Source organism: Sceloporus occidentalis, unplaced genomic scaffold, assembly GCF_023333645.1.
Source record: "Sceloporus occidentalis isolate IW3139 unplaced genomic scaffold, rSceOcc1.0.p SCAF_29, whole genome shotgun sequence".
NCBI lineage: Eukaryota > Metazoa > Chordata > Lepidosauria > Squamata > Phrynosomatidae > Sceloporus > Sceloporus occidentalis.
Genome location: NW_028317009.1, coordinates 6,713,531 through 6,733,834, shown reverse-complemented (window position 1 = coordinate 6,733,834; position 20,304 = coordinate 6,713,531). Strand labels below are relative to the sequence as shown.

The 20,304-nt window shown below is 40.7% G+C and overlaps 2 protein-coding genes across 2 annotated transcripts; one reads left to right on the top strand and one right to left on the bottom strand.

Annotated features, from left to right (window-relative positions):
- Positions 1-576: 576 nt before the first annotated feature.
- Positions 577-4,115, bottom strand: LOC149299230 (kelch-like protein 36). Its single transcript, XM_089486678.1, has 4 exons — positions 4,056-4,115; positions 2,853-3,926; positions 2,092-2,249; positions 577-1,132 (listed from the first exon to the last, which is right to left on the bottom strand). The coding sequence occupies exons 1-4, from the start codon at positions 4,113-4,115 to the stop codon at positions 577-579; spliced, it is 1,848 nt and encodes a 615-aa protein (XP_089342804.1).
- A 3,396-nt stretch (positions 4,116-7,511) lies between these two features.
- LOC149299229 (coactosin-like protein) lies at positions 7,512-14,390 on the top strand. Its single transcript, XM_089486533.1, has 4 exons — positions 7,512-7,588; positions 7,820-7,902; positions 13,517-13,674; positions 14,280-14,390. Exons 1-4 carry the CDS (start codon positions 7,512-7,514, stop codon positions 14,388-14,390), a joined length of 429 nt encoding a protein of 142 aa, XP_089342659.1.
- The last annotated feature ends 5,914 nt before the right edge of the window (positions 14,391-20,304 follow it).

The following is a 20,304-nucleotide window of genomic DNA, read 5'->3' as shown; positions in this document are numbered from 1 at the left end:
CAAACACACAAACAGTGGCGGAATTTCAGTAGGAATGGTGACATTTGGTTAATTTATCCACCAACCAGTAACTGTCTAAAGAGGTGTTAACGCCGGCTGCTCTATTCAAAGCTACTGCTACAATAAAGCTGCTGTTCTAGAACTCACATTAATGGACTCGGACTTCTATAACCTGCGAGTGTTTTTATTTGAAGTATTTTTTATCCTATGTATAAATGTATTTCATAACCTCATCATAGTCTCTCCTGATGGGTATCTCATTGTTCATCGTGTCATCGAGGTAGAACGGCCAAGTAAAACTTACATTCATCACTTTTGCTCTATGAGCGTAACCGGAAAAAAACGTCAAAGTGTGTTAAAATCATAAAAATGGTTTGCTATAAATGAATTTGTCTTGTGTGCCGTTTTTAATAGTATGCGACCTTTTAATATCAGTATACTAATAAGTGGAGCGCAGTACTTAGATGTCATCTGTCCTTTGTGAATGACTTTATAAAAGGAAAGCCGGCAGGTTTCTGGATGATCAGTTGACCTCTACGCTCAGAGTAAAGGTTTTATTCCACCCCAGTTGCCATATCACCAGCCCCTGTCCGAGTGCCTTTTTGTCTTGCTTTTCTTGTTTCTGTCTTCCGACCCAGACTTCAGGACGCAGACACAAGCAGACACGCCGGCAATCGCTTTGGGCAAGTCAGTTCCCCTGGACCATTTATTTTGCTCCTTGTCATACAGTTGCACGGTTCTGGAAAATGCAGTGTTCTCCCAGCTGTACCCTCCTAGGATGTATATCTTGCCGTCCAAGACGGCCACTCCAGATTCACTGTTAGGCTGCAGCAAGGGGGATATTCGCGTCCATTGGTTACACTGGGGGCTGTAGCACTCCACGCTCAGTATATCAAAACGCTCCATAGATTCCAAGTTATCATCGCTGCCCCCTATAGCGTAAATACTGTCATCTAGTGTGCACATGCTGTGCCAGCCTCTGGCAGTGATCATAGGCCTCCTCTCCTCCCAAGCATCTGCACGATGATCATAACAAAGCATGTTTTTCCTGTAAGGCCCGATTTGATAGTCATGCCCTCCTGAGATGTAGATAAACTCCTTGTGTACAGTTCCAGCGTGGCCGTAGGTGAACCTGGAACAGAAGCAGAATATATCAAATCCCTAGCGCCATACTGTACCTCCTTATATCATTTGCCGCAAATACACTAACTCATCGTAAACCACAGTCATGTATAGGAGCCCTATAGTTCCTTCTCGCAAGTAACGGGATGACTCCTCCACCCAAACATCAGGCTGGAGACCTAAGCCTTTCCAGAATGCCATCAAGGTATCATCTTTCTTGGAGTTTTGATAAGGACAGGGTGTCTTAACATAAACAGGGGCGATGCTGATTGTTAAAACCCATAAGAAATTAAGATTTAATTCCCCTGTAAAGAAATAGTGGAAGACTGCCAGGATAAGAAGACACATCCTTTAACCTTTTACATTTGCAACTGTAACAATGCCATTCTTATTTTGCTTTGTTTTTTTTATTATTATTTGTAACTGTAATAATAATTAGAGTTAAAGCGTGCAGAGCAAAAGCTATGTTTACTTTTACACTTTGAGCTATTTGTATTCATATCTGTAATAAATAGAATATGTATTTCCATTTGCGTTTTATAACAAAATGCCAAAGCATGCACCAGGCAGCAGATCCAATTTCATTTTTTTGCTTCTCGAACGCCACGCAGTAATCCACCGGGAGCATTAAACATGTCCACACACACCCCCTTTTGTTTTTGCGCTAGCGTTGCATCATTTACTGGCTCGGCTTCTCCTGACACTAAAGCTAAATAAAGGAAAGGAAAAGAAAAACACTAAAAGCTTACGGAAAAATTAATTAAGTTATTCAATGGATGGTAACCGTCCATGATTTGCTTTAAAACTCATCCTTTCTTATTCCTGAAGAACATTCAGGAGCCTCGAATTGGTGAAACAGCATTTCTATTACACACACAAGATTTGATATTCTTATTAATAAACTTGACCTTTAATCCTGACACCCGACATGTCTGATTAAGTTAGGCTGTTAATCATTTAAAGATTTACCTTGGCAGCTCCGACACATAGGTCCAGGTGTCCTGCTGAGGGCAGTAGGATTCAACTGAAGACATGGCCCCGTTTTCATTCCGTCCCCCCACCGCAACCAGTTTATCAGCCACCGAAGCCAAATAGAAGTCCACTCGGTGTTGGTTCATGGATGCAACCTGCACAAACGATACGTACATCTGTCTGCTGATGTGTGGAGCAGTAAGAGATGTTGCTACTCACTTTACAAACCTTGTAAAATTAACTAATCAATATGGCATCATTACCGCATCCCCAGCAGTGCCAATACGGATAATAACAGCCACAGCGATAAGCAATTACCACCAACACTGGTTCTCAGGCCCTTATATTCGCTTTTCAACAGAACTTTGCTAGAATAGAAGCTGAGGATGGTTGCTTTTTCATTTTATACTGGAACAAATAACATCATTTAGAAGACTTTGTATGTCCATAGCTCCTTTATTTACACTGACTCATACCTGAAAGCAGACACAGGCCTATCTGCTTCTATTTACTCAGTGAATCAGAACAATCTTTTGCCACATGAATAACCAGTGGCATTGATGATGTGCTCCTACGTCTGTTTACTATCAGCTTTGCTTTTGAAAACATTGTGTTATAAGGATAGGTGAAGTTTAGTATGAATTTTGACTGTATGGTGTTATGGAAACTAGAACACTACCATGTATTGCTGGAGATGGATTATGGCTTTGCAATGCCATAGTAGCCATGGACTACTTGAAACACCACCCAAGTCTCACCTTGATCCACTGACTCCAGCGGGGATCATACCTGTAGAGAAGACTAGAGGCGGCGTCTCCACCATTGTCCCTTGAGAAACTTCCTCCGGCGACATAGATGAAGTTGCCTAGGGCTGTTACGCAGTGGTGACTTCTTCGGGCCGGTAGCTGTGTCTCAGACAGCCACTGCTCCTTCTTGGTGTCCATGCTGCAGACATCATCACTGAGCTCCAGACAGTGTTCGGAGACTTCCCCACCAACAAAAAGTAGACTTTCGATACCTGTGCGGAGAGCGCTGCGTGTGTTCTGGAGCAATGGCTGTGCCGCAACACTGTTATGGTAATGGAGAGCTTCCTCCACCAAGCTCTGGCAATTTGCCTCTTTTTGGAGGAGAGAGCATATTGCAGGCTTTACTCGATGTAGAAGATCACTTTTAGGAATCAGCTGGAAGCGAATGTTCTGGAGGACCTGGTACGCTTGGCTTTCCCTGTCAGGGCAATGGGTCAGCCACTGCAGGGCAGATTGCAAAAGGTCGTGTTCACTTACATGCTGCACTTGGTTGCTCGTTAAGTACTGGCATAATTTCTGGCCAGAGACATTTTGCAAGAAGTCAGTTGTGAAGGAAAATGTGCCATAATTACGTAGAACAAAAGTGTCGATGTAAGAACCCAGACGTTCTAGACTATAAATGGAAGCCAGCTCCTGGAGATAGAGATAGTTATCTTCATTAACCTCATTTTCCAAGTACTCACAGCAGAAGTCCACCACTTTCCAAAGCTGCAAGAGATGAGCCGTCTCCAAGACATAATCGATGTTCCCTCCGTCCAGTGACAAATCGCTGTTATACAAAAAGTCAATGACAGCTTTGAGGCCTATATAGGAGGCGCCCACCAATTCCACCTCCTTCTGATGAGCCTCCTTCATGCCAATGGTGAACATAGAATTGAAGTAGTCACTACACGCAGCCAGAAGACTTCTGTGGGCTGGCACCTTCTGGTCATCGGCAACCAAAATTATGTCACAGAAGTGACCTCTTTGTCTTTGTTCATTCAAGCCACGAAGAATTTGGCTGGAGTTATCTGTCCATCTGTACAGCTATACAACAAATAAACAAAGAAGTGTACAATGGAGCATCCGCTAAATATTAAGATGAAGAAATGTAAATAGCTTGTGAGTTTTTCATTCTTCGCTCTCAAGTATATGTTTATGTCATATTAGCCATACCTTTGAAGACTCACTGATCTTGTGTGGTCTCGAGATCCGTGTCTGCCTAGACCCTTCCATGGCCTTATAGATGGCGCCCTGAAGAAATAGAAGCAAGACCCTGTCAACAGCTTTCTAGAAAGAATATATTACGAGAAGACGTTTGAGGTTATGAACATTTTAGTTTGCCTCACGGAGTAACGCAATCTACGGATAACTGTATATCTTGTATATCATCAAGACAACCAACACTAAACACGGTGGTCTAGGTTTTAGGTATGCATGATATATAGATAAATACAGTCACCGCTCTTTGAAAACAGACACAAATTTATTTATGTTTGTTTATTATAGATACACAATCTTCCTACAAATAATACTTTGTATCACAAAGACACTGGTATATAAAAAATGTCTTATTTCAACAAAGAATTTTTGTAAGTATCTACTTTAATTTTTCAACCAAAATTCTATGTTATAATTATATGGAATAGGTTGCCCTGAAAGAACAACTCTGATGAAAGGTTCTAAATGTGTTTTGCTTGAAAAACTACAACTTTTGCCCCAGACAATTTGCATTCTGTATATTTGACAACATAAAACCATGTGGCGGTCCAAGGTCATGTGGCATTTGTCACACTTCAGCTTTAACTACATATTATTTGCAATTTACTACAAAGACTATATAATTGAGCATTAGCACTTAGCCTTTCAAGAAAGCAGGCAAAGCGTAGGCCGTGTTTGCCGCTGTTTAAATTATAAACAGAGTTCACCCATGCATTTGTTAATATTGAGGTCATTTCCACCGGCTAAATAGCACTGTGACAACAAAGCAGAAGAATGCTATTTGTGGAGTGCATTAGCCAAATATAATTGTATTACTCCCCGCCATTGTAATCTCACCTCCCGACCTTCATTTAAAACATCTTCTGTCTGGAATGACCCAGTTATGGAGCCAACGGGTCTCACGGTTCAGGAATGCAGTCGGAGTTCATGGACAGCAGATTAACGTATGTGGGAACGCCATGTTACTGGTGGTAGCTGTCAATGCTTCCATTGTGGAAGTGAACGCAGAATTACCATAGCAGAAGCATTGCAGCGGTAGGATTATGATGTAACACACTAGTTTAATTCACAACGTTTGTTCCAGGTCCTACTTTCTGTGTACGGATCTGTTAATCATATGACTTGTTAGGAGCCGACAGGTTCCCTAATTCTGAGTTAAGGTTACACAGAGGATTGGGATCTTTTTATAAGTGGGGAGTGTCACAGCTTTTTTGTTGTTGTTTCCCCTCTATTATATGACATCATACACTATACAAAAATACAGATTTCCCCTGCAGGGGAGAACTATTTGTCGTATCCAGGACATAAACTATTATATCTATATGTGCTTCAGTACAGCCTAATGCACTGTATAAATGAAATAAAAAGTTATTCTACCTCTGAATTTATAAAGTAGAACCTTCTCATAGTTTCCGGCAAACCTCTATTCTACCTACCAATAATCCTGAGCAAGTTCCCAGACGAGTACCGCATGCAGGAGATTCTCTCAACAATAATATGTGCTGTTATATATATATATATATATATATATATATATATAAACCCTATTTTATTATGATTCAGCAAGGCTTGTATACTGCCACCATTTCTGAATAACTTTGGTTATATACCTGTTAGGGAACTAATGATATATATATATATATATATATATATATATATATATATATATATATATTGACACAGCGTGAAAGATGGCTTCTATGTAAGCAGGAGATTGGGAAGAGCAGTTTATCCCAGTGACTAATGGGTTAATTGCTGGTCCCATTAACACAGGTGCCCCGGGTGTAAATCTGCCGTGTGGTATAAATACAGGGTGGAGGAGCCGGTCTTCCTTTCTGATGGTGAAGAGGCTGCTGCATTATCGCTGCATGTTGGAAGGCGCAGGAGGTGTCCCTGAGCACCTGTGTGCTACAAGGTGGGCTGGTAGGAGAGAGGACTTTGGGGAATCTGTTTGGTGTGTATTCTGTTTGGTTTTATACTGGGAACCAGTTTAGCTGGCCAGTTCTTTGTTTGTCAGGGAACACTGTGGTATATCAAGACTTCTGAATAGGAGTAGGTTTTTCTTTGATTTGGGGCAATAAAAGCCTGGGACCATATTGGGTCTCCTGCTGTCCCTGCTGCACTGGAAGTGTCCTAGCAGGTACCACTCACACACTATTTTCCACTGGTAGGTTATAATGACACTGTTGGTAGAAGTGGAGATATTAATATTACTATATTTCTGTGGGGGTAATCCTATAAACCTGCCTTTCACACTAAACCTGTGCAACTTCAGTTCACAATAACAAATGTTTGTTTCGTTTTCACAATATTTTCATTCTACAGGAAGCGAATGATTGTAATTTGCCGTTTGAGACACCAGAGGGGGGTGTAAGCTTTAGATAGAACCATGGTTTCTCGGTACAAACACACTGCAGCCTGGCGTACATCCATGATCGTTAAGATTTACAGTATCTGACTCTTAATACCCCCCAATTACCCCCATCCCATGCCCTCCGTGACTCCTGGGGTGGGGGGGTAACTGGACCTGTCATTGTTACCCAGTGACAATGTAAAGGTTTTTACAAACACAGCATTGGCAGAACATGCAACAAATGTCTATTATCCCCAGACATCTAAACCACATTAACCCTTTATTAAACCCCCAGCTCTCGGGGACAGCATGCTTTACCCCTATTGACCCCAAAAGTCTTCCTACCTGCAGAGGTAGAAGCTGGGTCCCCTGTTGCTCTCCCCAGTGTTTAGTCAGCGACACTTCTGCCTTATTCTCTTCTTCATGTTGATCTTTTTCTTTGGAAATAATGCACAACACACAAAGCAAAGATGTCTCACAAAGGCTTAGAAAGACATCTGTTGTGACACACGCAGACAGTGCTGTTTGGAACAGTAAAGAATCCCTTCACTTCCTGGTTTGCCTTTATTAAGGACAGGGATATAGTGTGGATTTGGGGTCTTCTGGTACCATTTCGTGACATCACCCGCATTGGTGTCCCAGTAATGCTTTGCTACATTGTAATCATCAAACAGGAAGCAGGCAAGGTGAAACCATCAGACTGCAAAGCCAAAGGGGTGATTCCAACCTCTTTTTTTTTTTTTTTTTTTTTTTTTGCAGTGGCATTAATATTACATGCACCAAACCCCTCCCCTCCTGCAGAAAAGTATTATCTGCACCAATGGGAGATGCCTGCTGCTGATTCAGTGCGAAGGGTTAACCCGCTGCTGTGCTGCTCATTCAGTGGAGCTGTGAGAGCAGAAGCTGTAGGAGGGCTGTACCCACCGAGCTCGTTCAGTTACCCTGCTCTGGGCTTGGATTCATTCATCAGCCTGCGCTCATCTGGTTAGGGGATTTAGGAGGGGCTCTTCTTCATTCTGCACCTCAGTGAACCCCGAAGAGGAGTCGGAGCAACCCAGATGGCAACCAAAATTGATAAAGAGGCTTGCAGAGAAGCATATAACCTAGTGAGGGACGACACCAATGGAGTTAGCTGGTAAGTCTTAAATCGGATATTAGTTAACAGTCTTAATATTGTTAGTATTGTTGCATAGTTTGTTGATACAAAATATATGTAGCTAAGAAAGATGTAAGGGCTTTGAGGGAAGCCTTTTGAAGCAGCATTGGAAATAACATATTTCACAGTAGTTTGATTAATATGTAACCTTTATATATATCAAATAGCAATGCCATGATGTCCCCTAATCACATGTATGTATTCTTCTAGGGTAACCTTTAAATATGATGGCTCTACAATAGTACCAGGTGATCAAGGTTCAGAATACCAAGAATTTGTAAATACATGCACAGGTAAGACCTCTCTATGAAAGATCAGGTATTACCCTCTCTGGCAGTTGTCAGATTGCTCCCTTAGTCTTTTTGTTTTTTATTTCCCCTGAGTTTGGGCAGTTTCTAGATGTCCTTTTCTGGATCTGGCACCTTAATGTTATGCATCAATTTGATGGTAATTGTGCCTGATGGTAGGTATTCATAGACTTGTGTAAAAACTGCCTCCAGCATGAATATGTCCAAAAACATGGGGTTTGTTTCTCATCAGATGGAGTGTTAGGGCCAGCTTGGTTATCCCAATTAGTGAATCACTGAACTGAATATCTGTAGGTGTTTGGTTTAACATTTGTTAGGCTTCTTTGTTAGGCATTTTTGTAATCTTTTCTGTAAGTTGTGGGTCTGTTAGGTTTATCTCTGGGTATGCCTGACAGAGTAGGTAGGCAATATTGATTGTGCATAGACGTTGCCTTAATGCCGCATCAATGCAATCAACAGTGAAAAATCCAATGTTAAATCATTGACCTGGGGCTGTTTTAGGAATGTGCGCTACATCTGACTTGTTCAGCCCTGCCCTCCAGAACTCCAATTACTGTAACTGTGACCTAGCGTTTAAGGAGGGGAGATTGGAATAAGGCCATTCCTTGATATATATTCAGTAACTGGAGGATCCTTGTCATTTCCCCCTTCTTTTAACCAGTGGCAACATTTATTAATAGCTCACTGGTCAGTCTAAAATCATATGGACTTTCTCGTGTGATTCTTTTCTTCATCTGTCTTTTTCTTTAAATAATCAATGGACTGTTTTTTGTTTTAATTGACTCCCCCCCCCCCCCCCCCCTAATAAAGTGGCCAGTGCTGTTCAGGTACATGGAAGAAATATTTTAGCCCTAACAGTCACCAAACAATATATTGCACAAATGCAAAATCACTACCAGTCTGTATATGGCCCATTCATTTAGTATCTGCATGGGTATGTGTATCCTTTGATACATAGCGCATTGGTAAAATGTACAAGCTCAGCAATGCCCTCTGCTTGGCTCAGGAATGGCTGAAAGGTTAACCCTTTGTATTATTTTTGAAGAGCATCAGACCTATTAATGTGGTGCTGGCTTCATTTAGTTTTTCTTCCTCGGTGAATAGACCTATAAAGGAGTTTGTTGGCGCATCCATAATTTATCCGATCTTTAAGTGAAGCGTGCGCTTCAATTATCTCATAACTTGTGCACTCAATTAGAAACCCATCAAGGGAAGCCAAAGATGTATTTATTCCGTCTCCCTCCGGTATCTGACTAACGCTGAATAACATTCGTCTAGGCAGACTGAGTAATCCTTAGGATCACCAGTATCCAGAGAGGCTGTGATCTTACAATGCTTCTTGGGCATAGACTTATGTCAAGTCTCTTTACCTCGACACTGTTTGTGACGGGGCTGGTGGAGCAATTACTGAAATGTCCAACAAACTTTATTTTGACCAACTCAAACTTGGGTGTGAGGCATGATCTAGTATCTTGCACCCATCCCTCTGGAGCGATGATGCTTCACTGTGACATCATAGTCAGTTCTGCCATGTTTTAACCATCGTATGCCTCAACGGAAGTGGTGCAACTGTATGCACATGCCAACGTTTGGAGCCTTCTTTAGTTAGTTGACTTCTAAACTATTTTGTCAGGGATTAGATTTTCTTAGAATTCCTGTTCAGACGTGTTTTCTATAATGCAACTTCTCGAATTTAAGTCGTTCTTCCTCTTCCTGAATCCGTTTCCTGTTAAGGTTGATAAGAAATGATCTTCCATTATTCTAACACAAGGCCAAGACCTTTTGGTCAAAGTTCAACCTTTAGTTGCGGTCAATAGTGTAATGTCTTAGTTCCTTTCTATGAACCATCAGATTCCACAGAAATTAGGATTATATTCCTTTTTGGCCAAAGGTTCCTTTTTATGTTTGTTTATCGAATAAGCGTACAATTCTATTTTTATCAATGCTATTTCCTAGTTTAGTTCAGTGGACCTCACCATCTTAATTCAAACCATACACATTCTGCCCAATATGCATATAATCTGAGAATGAGCAAATTATGGTATATGCCACGTAGTGACATCAAAAAGAGAAATATATAGGTTTATATGACATAACCACACCCGGCACGCAGATATAGGTGGGTGAACATGAATGTTGTGCGAAGGACTGCATGTAATTTAACACATGAAATCCCATTAATGCTCGTTCCGGCTGTTCAGGACTGACATGCATTGCAGGGAAAAGAAAACAACCCTGCGCCAGTTATAACAAAGAAATGTGGCTTGTAATTATAGTGATACCTGGTCCATCTGCTCCTGTCCTTGCATTGTAATTATCCTGTCCCACAAGGACTGGTCATGTTTTTCTTTCAGATTTAAGCATAATGCGGGGTTCTAAATAGGTTTCCTTCTGTTTAAGGATTTGTCACCTGTGGAGATCTGTACACAACATTCTTGTCCCCTTTCTTTAACCTGTGTGAGTCTGGACAGAAGTCATCTTAGATAGGATGCCGTCCTTTACTTAACTAGGACACCTATTATAAAGGCTTCCCTTTATTACTAGCATGTTACTGGAAGCATGCTCCCGTTGTGAAGTGTAGTCACTGCTGCACCTTAGAAAGCCCAATGACTCGGTGAGTTTATCCTGGCACGGACAGGGAGTGTAGCCGGATACGATCATCTGAACCAATGCCAAACGGCAAAGCTGGCATTTCTTGACTTAAGGACTCTTGAGACCTATTAAGTATTAATTTGTACCAATGTAACAGTAATTCTTGTCAAGGTTTTGTATAAGTCACATCATCGCTTCCTGAAATATGTCCAGATTGCCAAGTCCTAGCTGATGGAAAGTTAAACAGATTGCTGTCTGTTTACAAATAAACCACAAAAATGCTTTAGCATTATATACATGCAACATAATATTGGGATTTGCCAAAAGCAACATTAAACCGAGCTTCACCTTCAGTAAAACGCTCTTAAACCGAGGTGAGCATTTCAGTAGAAAAACTGTCTAAAAAGAGTAAGATATATCAAATAGGATAAATACACATTTCAAATGACTTTTCTCATACCTAATCAGTTTTTAATCTTTTTATTTGTGTTAAGAAAAAAAGCATGGAGGCACAAAGTAATAAGTGATCACAACTTTAGCATTCTTAATCTCAAAACTGGGAAGTTGGTTAAACTACAAATATATCTAATAAGTGAATGAGATCCTTATATGATCTTCAAAGTCTGTAAACATATATACAAACATGTCTTTTTATAGTAATTATTTATACGCAAACAGGCAGTTTTACATATATTGCACAGAATCATAAAATGGTTCTGCCAGATGTCCTCATGTCCTTGTTTTACCTTTCCTTTTTTTTTTTTTTTTTTTTTTTACCTCGCCAGATATAAGTGCTTCAAACCCAAGGCATTGTCTGCTTCTGGCCAGGGTTACATTTCCCTTGTATAAATGCCTAAGCACAGGGTTATTAAACATCCATAGCAAAGTTTATCTACCCAATATGTTTTGCTGAAGTTGTGCTTTTTTCTGCTTAGCAGCTGCCTTGGAAAGAAACCATTTCCTGGCACAAACGCTAGAGCTTTCAGACCACGCATTCTACTCAAACAGCCATCTTTTCTTTACCTTTAGTTTCATTTTACACTAAAAGAAGGAAACCAGAATTGTAGGTTAGGATTATATTGTTTTAGGTAGTGCCAGCCTATTCTAACCTTTGTACAGCTTGGTGGAACATAATTTAAAGAAACGGGTGGCCCTGCTCAAAATCCCCCACAAGAAACATGGATGGCAGATAAGAGAAAGTGAAAAGCTTTTCCATATAACTAAACTACAATACCCTTCTACCATCTGGCAAAATATGTTGAGAACATTGCTGCTGGACTCCTTCACCTCTGTCCTCTCCAAATCGGCTGCCTCACAATGTGTCCCACCACTGGCCTCCTGCAACCTTCCTAATTTCTTTATTGACCTTTAATGCAGTTAATACACCTCCACTTCATACTCTTTTCAGATTTCTCCCGCTGTTTAGTTTCTACGCTACAACCTCGATGCTTCATTCTTTTGGCACCCTTCAAAGTCCCAAATTTATGAAAACCCACCTGTTTAGGATGGCTGGTCACTCACTAGCCATCACCAGTAAGCACAAGCGTTCTGATCCTTACATCTCACCGATGTAACCCTCTGGAGTGTAAGCTTTAATGGTTCCCTATAACTTTACAAACTAGTGTGCGTACACAAATGTGTAAACTCTTTTCTGTCTGTGCATTAGGCTGCTTTTCTTGGCAAGAGGTTACTGGCTGGGAATTTTCAGCTTTTGGGGTGTAAATCTGTATAATTCCATGGTTGTAGTTTTTGTTTTGTCCAGCAAAAAATGACTGATTTTGAGAGATGAGTTGATTCTTTTTGTTAATGTGAAGCATGTTTCTTGCCACATTATACCTTCGAACCAATGTCTTTACGCGGCAACCTTTTTAGTTTACTTATTCTAATATAGCGACACTTTCAATCTATGTCCAGTGAGCACTAAAGTTACTCTGCCAACCATAGTAATTTTATTTTTTTTACTTCTAATCAATGTACTAACAGTCACTACCAGGCACCGGGAAACTACCTGTAACTTTAATATTAAAGACTTTATGACTGCTACTGGTTAAACAAAAGGATTTTTATTACAATAGTGATAAGGTATTTATCTGGCCAAAATTCCCCATAGGTTATAGCGACCCAATTCACTTAGATTTATACTAAGCTTCAAGATAATGTGCATTTTGGAGTTGAGTGTGAGGTTGTAGTACTTTCTTTATAATCATTAATATGTACCGTATTGGCCTGACTATAGGCTGCCCCCCCACACACACTTTAGGTCTTTAAAGTGGGGGTATGGCCTATACTTGGGGATTAGTGCAGGGATGTGCAGTTTATCGCCCGGGACATGCAGTTCTGGGTGCCGGGCGGATTTTTTTAATTTATCCCTGCTCCAGGAGCCACAGACATCTGCGTGATGTGTAGACAACTTCCTCTGCCTGAACTTCCGCCCAAAGGCTTTTATGGTGGAGCACCGGTGTTGCATAACCTTCCAGTGCTCCGCCATAGAAGTGCAGGCAGCGGAGGTTGCCTATGCATGTAACTTAGATGTTTACCGGCTGTGCTGCATGTAGACAACCTCTGCTGCCGGCACTTCAACCGTCGTCTCGGTCATAGAAGCCCCGGCTGAAATGCAGGCAGAGGAGGCTGTCTGCGTGCGTTGCACAGATGTCCACCATCTGCTAGACACCGGGGATGCATTGGTAAGTGGGGGGGGGGGGGGTGAGTGGCACTTCTAGGGGCACTTCTATGCTGACTGTATAATAGATAACAATGTTAATACATGTATTCCTGTTCATTAGATTATTTGTTCTTTAAAATAGCACCAAACTAAAGGGTGCGGCCTATATTCAAGCCAATACGGTATTTAATTTATATTGTTCACTAACCTTGTCATCACTAGACTGCTTTTTCTGTTCGTGTATAACTTGCGTTAATCCTTTGCATGCGCCAAGTTGGGGGTGATATTCTGACTGATCTGTGAACTGCTTGTGTCATTAAAACCCCGTCTTCCGCTCATTTCCAGATGACATCAGGCAGTACGCTTACATCAGATTCACCACCGGGGATGCCATGAGTAAGAGGATTAAGTTTGTGTTAATCACCTGGATCGGTGAAAATGTCAGCGGACTCCAGAGAGCCAAAATTGGTACAGACAAGACCCTGGTGAAAGATGTAGTGCAGGTAATAAAATAAGCAGACATGTTTGTACACGTGGTTATTTGCTTCTGTGTTTTTTGTTTACAAAATAACAATGGTGTAATTTTTGGAGTATATACCGGTATATATGACAAACTGTACACATTGAAACAAAAGCTGTGTAATTTTCATTCTTGCTTTTTAAAATATCCCCGCATGCTTATATTTGCTCAGGCCTATCTATGCTGGATGCTTGTATTTCCCCCCCCTGCGCATATTTTCATATTTACAAAAGAATTTACAGTATGCACAATGCCCTAAGTTACGCATGGCAGCTCAAATCCCCCCCTTCTTGCAAGTAGAAAGGACAATGTGTGCAAAGTAGGAAAGTCTATACGCAGTCAGCCTGATAGACATCTGGTGTCAGACTGTCAGATTCCAGCAGAGCCTACAGTGGAAGAAGAGGTCAGATTCATAATGAAGTGGTTTTTGGCATATAGTAGACTGTAAGGGCTTCACTGTTCTAATGTGAACAATACTTTCTTGTTCGGGTTGTTGTATTCTAAGAGCGGAGCTTGTGATAGTTTGGTGTCGCTTTCTTAAATACCGAATTTGAGTGAAACCTCATTCTTTTATGCTTCCTGTTGTAGAACTTTGCCAAAGAATTGGTGATCACGGATCATAAAGACCTGGACGAGGGCTACATTAGAAATGAGTTGAAGAAAGCTGGTGGAGCCAACTATGATGCCCAGGTTGAATAACTTAAATGCCCACCTGATGCCCCCTGTCAGGTTCAGGCACAGAAGGTAACAATGAAAGCAACTGGAAACTAGGGGAAGCTGGAACAAAGAATGACTGGCTACTTTGCGTATGTCCCACCACTGCTAGCCTACTCGCCCTGGACCACTGGAATTAACTCATCTACACCAAGATATTTCTGCTAATTTTTTATATTGTCTGTTTCTTCCCAACATGCCCCCAGTATGATTGATTGGCTTAGCCATCAGAAGGTCCAAAAACATACCAGTTTGCAAACATGCTTCCAATCTTATGAAGCTTGACTGGACTGATGGTTATCAAGACATTTATAGAATGGGGTGCCAGACATCAATTAAACATATATATAAATTCCCAAAGCAAACAAGGCAGTTCTGCTACATCCAGCTATGTGTTATGATAGCAGGCTTTTTGGGTTTTTTTTTTTTTTTTTGAGGGGGGTAATCATTGCAGCAGCACAAACGTGGGCAGCTCTCAGTAGGTACAAGATGAATGAAGCATTAAAACTCATCAGCCGAGGGTCTGGAAGTGCCTGCGGTCTTTTGCATATGCAATAAGCCAGTGTTCTGTACATGTTCAAAAATGGTGACAAAGTATCTTGGTGTAATTTCTGTGGCGTATGATTTGCAAAACTAGCATGGAAGAGCAGAGTCACTACTGCAGAAGAAAGTATTGCAAATAATTGGGTCAGCAGAGGTTGGTAAATGGGCTCCTGTTATCCTAGCTATGCCTTCTGCAAGTTTGTCATTAATATTTTACCGACCAAGCAAAACATGAACTGGAATGGGATACATGAAAGTATCACTGCTAAGAGAAACCACAAACAATAAAGAATTTTTTCCAGATGTTTTGTCATGTTTTTATTTCCTTAATGGCCAGCCTATGAATGTCCAGCCATTTATTTGTTAAAATAATCAATATGATCAGCTCTTGGTAATTTTGTAGCTGGTTTTGTTTTTGAAACGGGCGCAATATATGGTTGCCAAAGACTGATTCATTGGCAAATTCTAGTCCAGATAAAATGTTCAACCAAAGTTCCAAATAAACATTTTTAGAAACCGGTTTCTCCTGTCTATTCTCAGCTCAGCCATTGATAAAATATATGCCGATCTAGTGTTTTCATACACTAATTTGTCATCTGCCCTTATCTGTAAAAACAGTGACTTTTGCTGCTGTAAAATATAAAATAAAATATTCTTTTTACATCACTAGTCTGGATTAGAAAACTAAATCCCCCCCCCCCCCGACTGTCTTTGTGTTTAGAGCATTGGAGGCCAAAGTTCCCACTGGGGCATTTACTCTGCTTTAGAATGCAGACAGCCGCCAAATATGTTAATTTCCCTTTCAAAAACCTTTAAGATGGGGAAACTCCCCTCGCCTGTGAAAAAAACCTCAAAGCTCTGTGAAAATAATTACTGTGATGGAATCCTTACAACAAGAGTGTGTGGGGGGGTGTATTGAACATGTGATGGGGAAACTGACCAGTTACTCAATTTTTTAAAAGTTTGAGTCCTAAGATTTTGACCAGATTTATGCATTTTACGTGGTTTCACATACAGCTAAAGCCCTAGATTTTTTTTTTAATTAAATGTACTTAAGACCATTCATATTGGAAATAGACCTGGTTACCCGATCAAGTCACCTATACACCAATGCTAAACTCCAGTTTAAGTTATGCACCCCTTAATTTGGCTGGGTTAGGTTAGGATCCATATTCCATTCTCCACTTTGTCTAGCATCTCTTTTTAAATAAGCATTTATGTTAAAAAAACAAAAACCCACATTTTGGGAAATGTCCGACAAACTAAGATTGTAACATTATCAACAAAGAATCTGTCATTAATGGCTAAAGCTTCATCTCAACGGGCCACGGAATCATACAGTTCGACATACAGTATCATTGGTGTATGCCAAAATAATTGTGACAAGGTGAAAGAATGGGGGCACCACCATCATGGAACGTCTGCAACCCTTTAATGCGACTTGAGAGTAGAGGGTACGTCTGATAATGCTTTAATATAAGGATTTGCCATTCGTGTTTCAACCTCCAATCAGCAAATGGGTTAAATATTAACACACCCTGCTCTCTTTTGCTAACTCCTTAAACTCGGTCCCTGGGAAGCCTGATGTAATATTCCCATATGGCGTTACCAAGCGGCCGGTTCTAAGACTGAAGAGACTATCTTGATTTGTTTCTTTTTTTAACAGGAGTTGCTGTTTTGCTGTCGGAGAACTCAAAGCCCCTTAGTGCTTGTTACTCCGCTAATAAGTAACCGCAATTACTAAACTGCCTTGTATAAATACAGCTCTACCCATTTGGTAAACACAAGAACAAAACAAATACTTGAAGTCTAAAACCATGTTCTCTGTCAAGCTGTTGTAATTTTTGCATTCTTAAGGAGTCCACAAAGCAATATATATATAGCATTGCAATGAGAATAGATTTACCGCTGACTTTTTGCAGCACATAATGCTAATTCACTTTTAGAGATAATCTTCATGCCATCTTGGCAAAGATGGCATAAAGAAGCTGTTTTATGGCATAGGCTGCAGACAGGCTGTTTGGGGGCACTAACCAACTCAAGGGACAAAGATGGCACTGCCAAGCTGTTTGTGGGCTAAAATGGCCGAGGTCACATTACAAATTGTAATTATTTCCCCCCCAGAATGCACCTTACTGTATCTTATTTGCAGCAGTTATCAACCGCCTTGATGCCACCTATGGATCAAACCTGAAGATCTTTATAAAATATTCCTTATAGAAGATTTGAAAACTGGGACTTGTATGGGGCTGTATTTCTATATCCCTGACTCCCAAAAAAAATGTTGTGACATTGTGTGCTCAGGGCAAGTATTAGTTTGCCAGGAGAAGAGGTATGCAAGATTCTTACCCTGTCCACACAAACGTGCACATTCACATACAATCCTTCTAACATTCCTCCAACATGTCTAAACGGGGAACGCACAACTGTCAAATGGCAAAACTGATTTTTAATAATTTCTTAAGAATTTATCATTTTTTAACGCTCCTTGTATCCTTTATTTAGGGCATTTTGGAGAGGCCCTAAAATAAAAGGAGGCCTCCTATAAATGTGCAACGTAATGTGTTCCTGCCAGCAATAAAGATGACGACACATTTTGTCCTACAAAAAAAGGAGTTTGCGTAAAATCAAACTTTGTTTTTTTTGCGATTCAACGGATATTTAAGCCAATTAAGAACAAGGCCAGGCCGGGAAGTTCAGCCATTAAATGCTTTCAATGTAATGTTAAGTTCAAACTAAATGCCACGTGTTCATCTAACGAATAAGTACATTATCCTATCACGTTAGCCGGTCTGCAAAGTGTTTTATTACTTTAGCTTTTGAATGTGTAAACAGTGACCGGAAAATATAGCTGCTGTGATACATCCAGCGTCGTGTTCCTAATTTCTATAATTAAACTTCCTTCTTACATACACAATAAATCGCGTGCCCCGATGTATTATATCGGTACCGTGCGTCGGGCGGTGAAGATGATCTTGGCTATTACTGGATGTGGAACGCAGGCGTTAAAGAGACCTTTAAGGTTTTTAGGAAGCCTGCTAACTCTGATATTTGTTTTTTTTGTGGCTAACATTCCCCTAAAAAGTAATGAAAGCAAATATTATATATATATATTATTATTATTATTACTATTACTCTATTCTACATCTACCTTGTAGGGATGCTCCTCAAAACGAACTACTAGTGGTGGCCTCGGCGCCCTGTAAAGGTTCCTCCTGAAATACTAGGAGGAAGAAAAGGAGCTCGTAAGTTGGCCTATATCTAAGAACAGACTCGGAAGGATGGGATTTGGGATGGATCAGAATAATCGAGCATAATTAACCTACTTAATCAGAAGCTCATCTCATAAAGGGATCATTAGGCACACGACTAGCTTCCTTGATTAAAAATACTTTATAGAAAATGGGCATTTGTTAGACATGGAACGGGCATCTGCCCCCCCCCCCCCCCGGGAGATGGTCTTTATTTTTTGCAAACGCATCGACCGTTTAGAATATAAAACTGGTAAAAGAAATAAATATACCGTCAAATATTATTTATAAAACACAACTAAAAACTGAATCGGTTGGGCAGACTTGTTAAAGATCTTACAAATAATGCAGTCGATTCTGTAGTGCTCTTAAAATCACATAATAAAATTGAGAATATACAAAATCGGCTATAATAATATACAGTAAGACTGCTACAGAAGGAGAGGAGCTCCGGCGAATTTATTTATTATTTTTGACTAAAATTGTGGCCTGAGCGGTACTCAGTCGAATTATCCAAGCCAGTGCTTATCCCACATATGTTCATAAAGGAATATCCCTCTAACCTGACCTGTTATGGTGACGTGAGGACAGAGCTGAGAAAGCTTAATCCGCACGGATTAACCCTTTTGCTGCAGGAGTCCCAGCTGCATAGAGAATTCCAGCACAAAAAATGGGCAATAAAACTAAAAACGAACAGAGATAGAAGTTCCCTAATCTTCGGTTACACTAATCAGACAAGAGAGTATGCGCTGCAAAGATATAGCATGGGTGCTTTTATTATCCAGGTAGTCATGATGTCATATCTTCGAAATAAGGCCTCTGGGAGACTTTTTACCGATCTGAGCTGCCAAAGTTTGTTTTTGAACTGTATATGTGGCACGTTCGCTTATGGTCCCTTTAAGAGAGAAATCTCCCAAATTTTACATTGTATTGCGTCTACCTATAAAACTGGTAACCAGCAGGTATCTCTCCAGCTCCTGCGGAATTATAATTTTCATAAAGCAGATGGCCAAGCGTCTTGAGAGTTGTAGTTCCGCATGATCTGGACACCTATCTGTTGACCATAGGCCGATTATCCATAAGGTAACCTAGGCCAGTGCTAAGTCCCTGGCCATATGTGACCCCTGCCAGAGGCCCGCACAAGCATCATGGGATTGCTTTGCTGAATGGCGCAAGCTTGTGTGGCACCAGTTGGTCCCTTGTCCAAGGCCTTGGGCCATCTTTATCGGGCTCTGTTGTTGCCACGCACAAAAATTCTAGCAAAATAATAGATTCATAGTTTTTGCCAGTGAATGTGTCACCCATGTGCACAGACCCCCAAAGCAATACACACATGGAGATATACAATGCTAGTTGATCTGTACATCTGCCAGAGCTTGGATGCCACACTGTATAGAACAAATATGTTCTTTCCGACTGACAGCCGTGGGTTCAGAGCAATTTTATCACTTCATGTCCCTATATGCATGCTATTGCGGTATTGTGTGCAGTCACCTAACAATAAACAAACGTATGCAACTATAAATACGCCATTTTCACAAAAGCGATAGTTTTTACGGTTTTCAAGGACTTTTTGTTGATCACATCTGAGCTTCGCTCCTAATCACCGGGATATGCGGCAACCTGTGAGACTCCCAATTACTGCAAGCTGTGCGGCCACAGACCACAGAAGGCAGAGCAAGGTATGGGAAGCTCTCTGCTCACCAAACAATGTATCACACTTTATATTTATTTATTACGCTATTTCATAATAATCTTACTGATCGAGGGAAAAAAAACAAAAAGGGTTTAACTCTATCACTGCTATACCGTCCAGTCATGGTCATGTCTGTTGCTAATGAGGCCTTAGGCCAACAGACACGAGAAGGGTGCAGGGTTCCAAATGAAGCAGCAGCTATACGTGCCTATTATAACATGTTTATCTGACCGCATATTGTTCTTTGTATTATTGTTTTGGAAAGCGATGGTTGAATATTTGCACATTTCTTATCCCAAAGCTTGAATGGCTCGCTTGGCGGTTTGGGGGTGATCTTTGTGTAACCCATTGAATGTGAACGGGCTAAGCAGTATAAGCATGTCATTTAATGTGTTTTTATTTATCTAGT

Bases quoted from the DNA above. Each gene is read 5' to 3' on its own strand.
- LOC149299230 (XM_089486678.1), bottom strand. From the start codon at position 4,115: ATGGAAGGGTCTAGGCAGACACGGATCTCGAGACCACACAAGATCAGT. The intron at 3,927-4,055 runs GTATGGCTAATA...TTTGTTGTATAG, and splicing joins AGATCAGTGAGTCTTCAAAG to CTGTACAGATGGACAGATAA. The intron at 2,250-2,852 runs GTGAGACTTGGG...TCGTTTGTGCAG, and splicing joins GCTGGAGTCAGTGGATCAAG to GTTGCATCCATGAACCAACA.
- LOC149299229 (XM_089486533.1), top strand. From the start codon at position 7,512: ATGGCAACCAAAATTGATAAAGAGGCTTGCAGAGAAGCATATAACCTA. The intron at 7,589-7,819 runs GTAAGTCTTAAA...GTATTCTTCTAG, and splicing joins GACACCAATGGAGTTAGCTG to GGTAACCTTTAAATATGATG. The intron at 13,675-14,279 runs GTAATAAAATAA...TTCCTGTTGTAG, and splicing joins TGGTGAAAGATGTAGTGCAG to AACTTTGCCAAAGAATTGGT.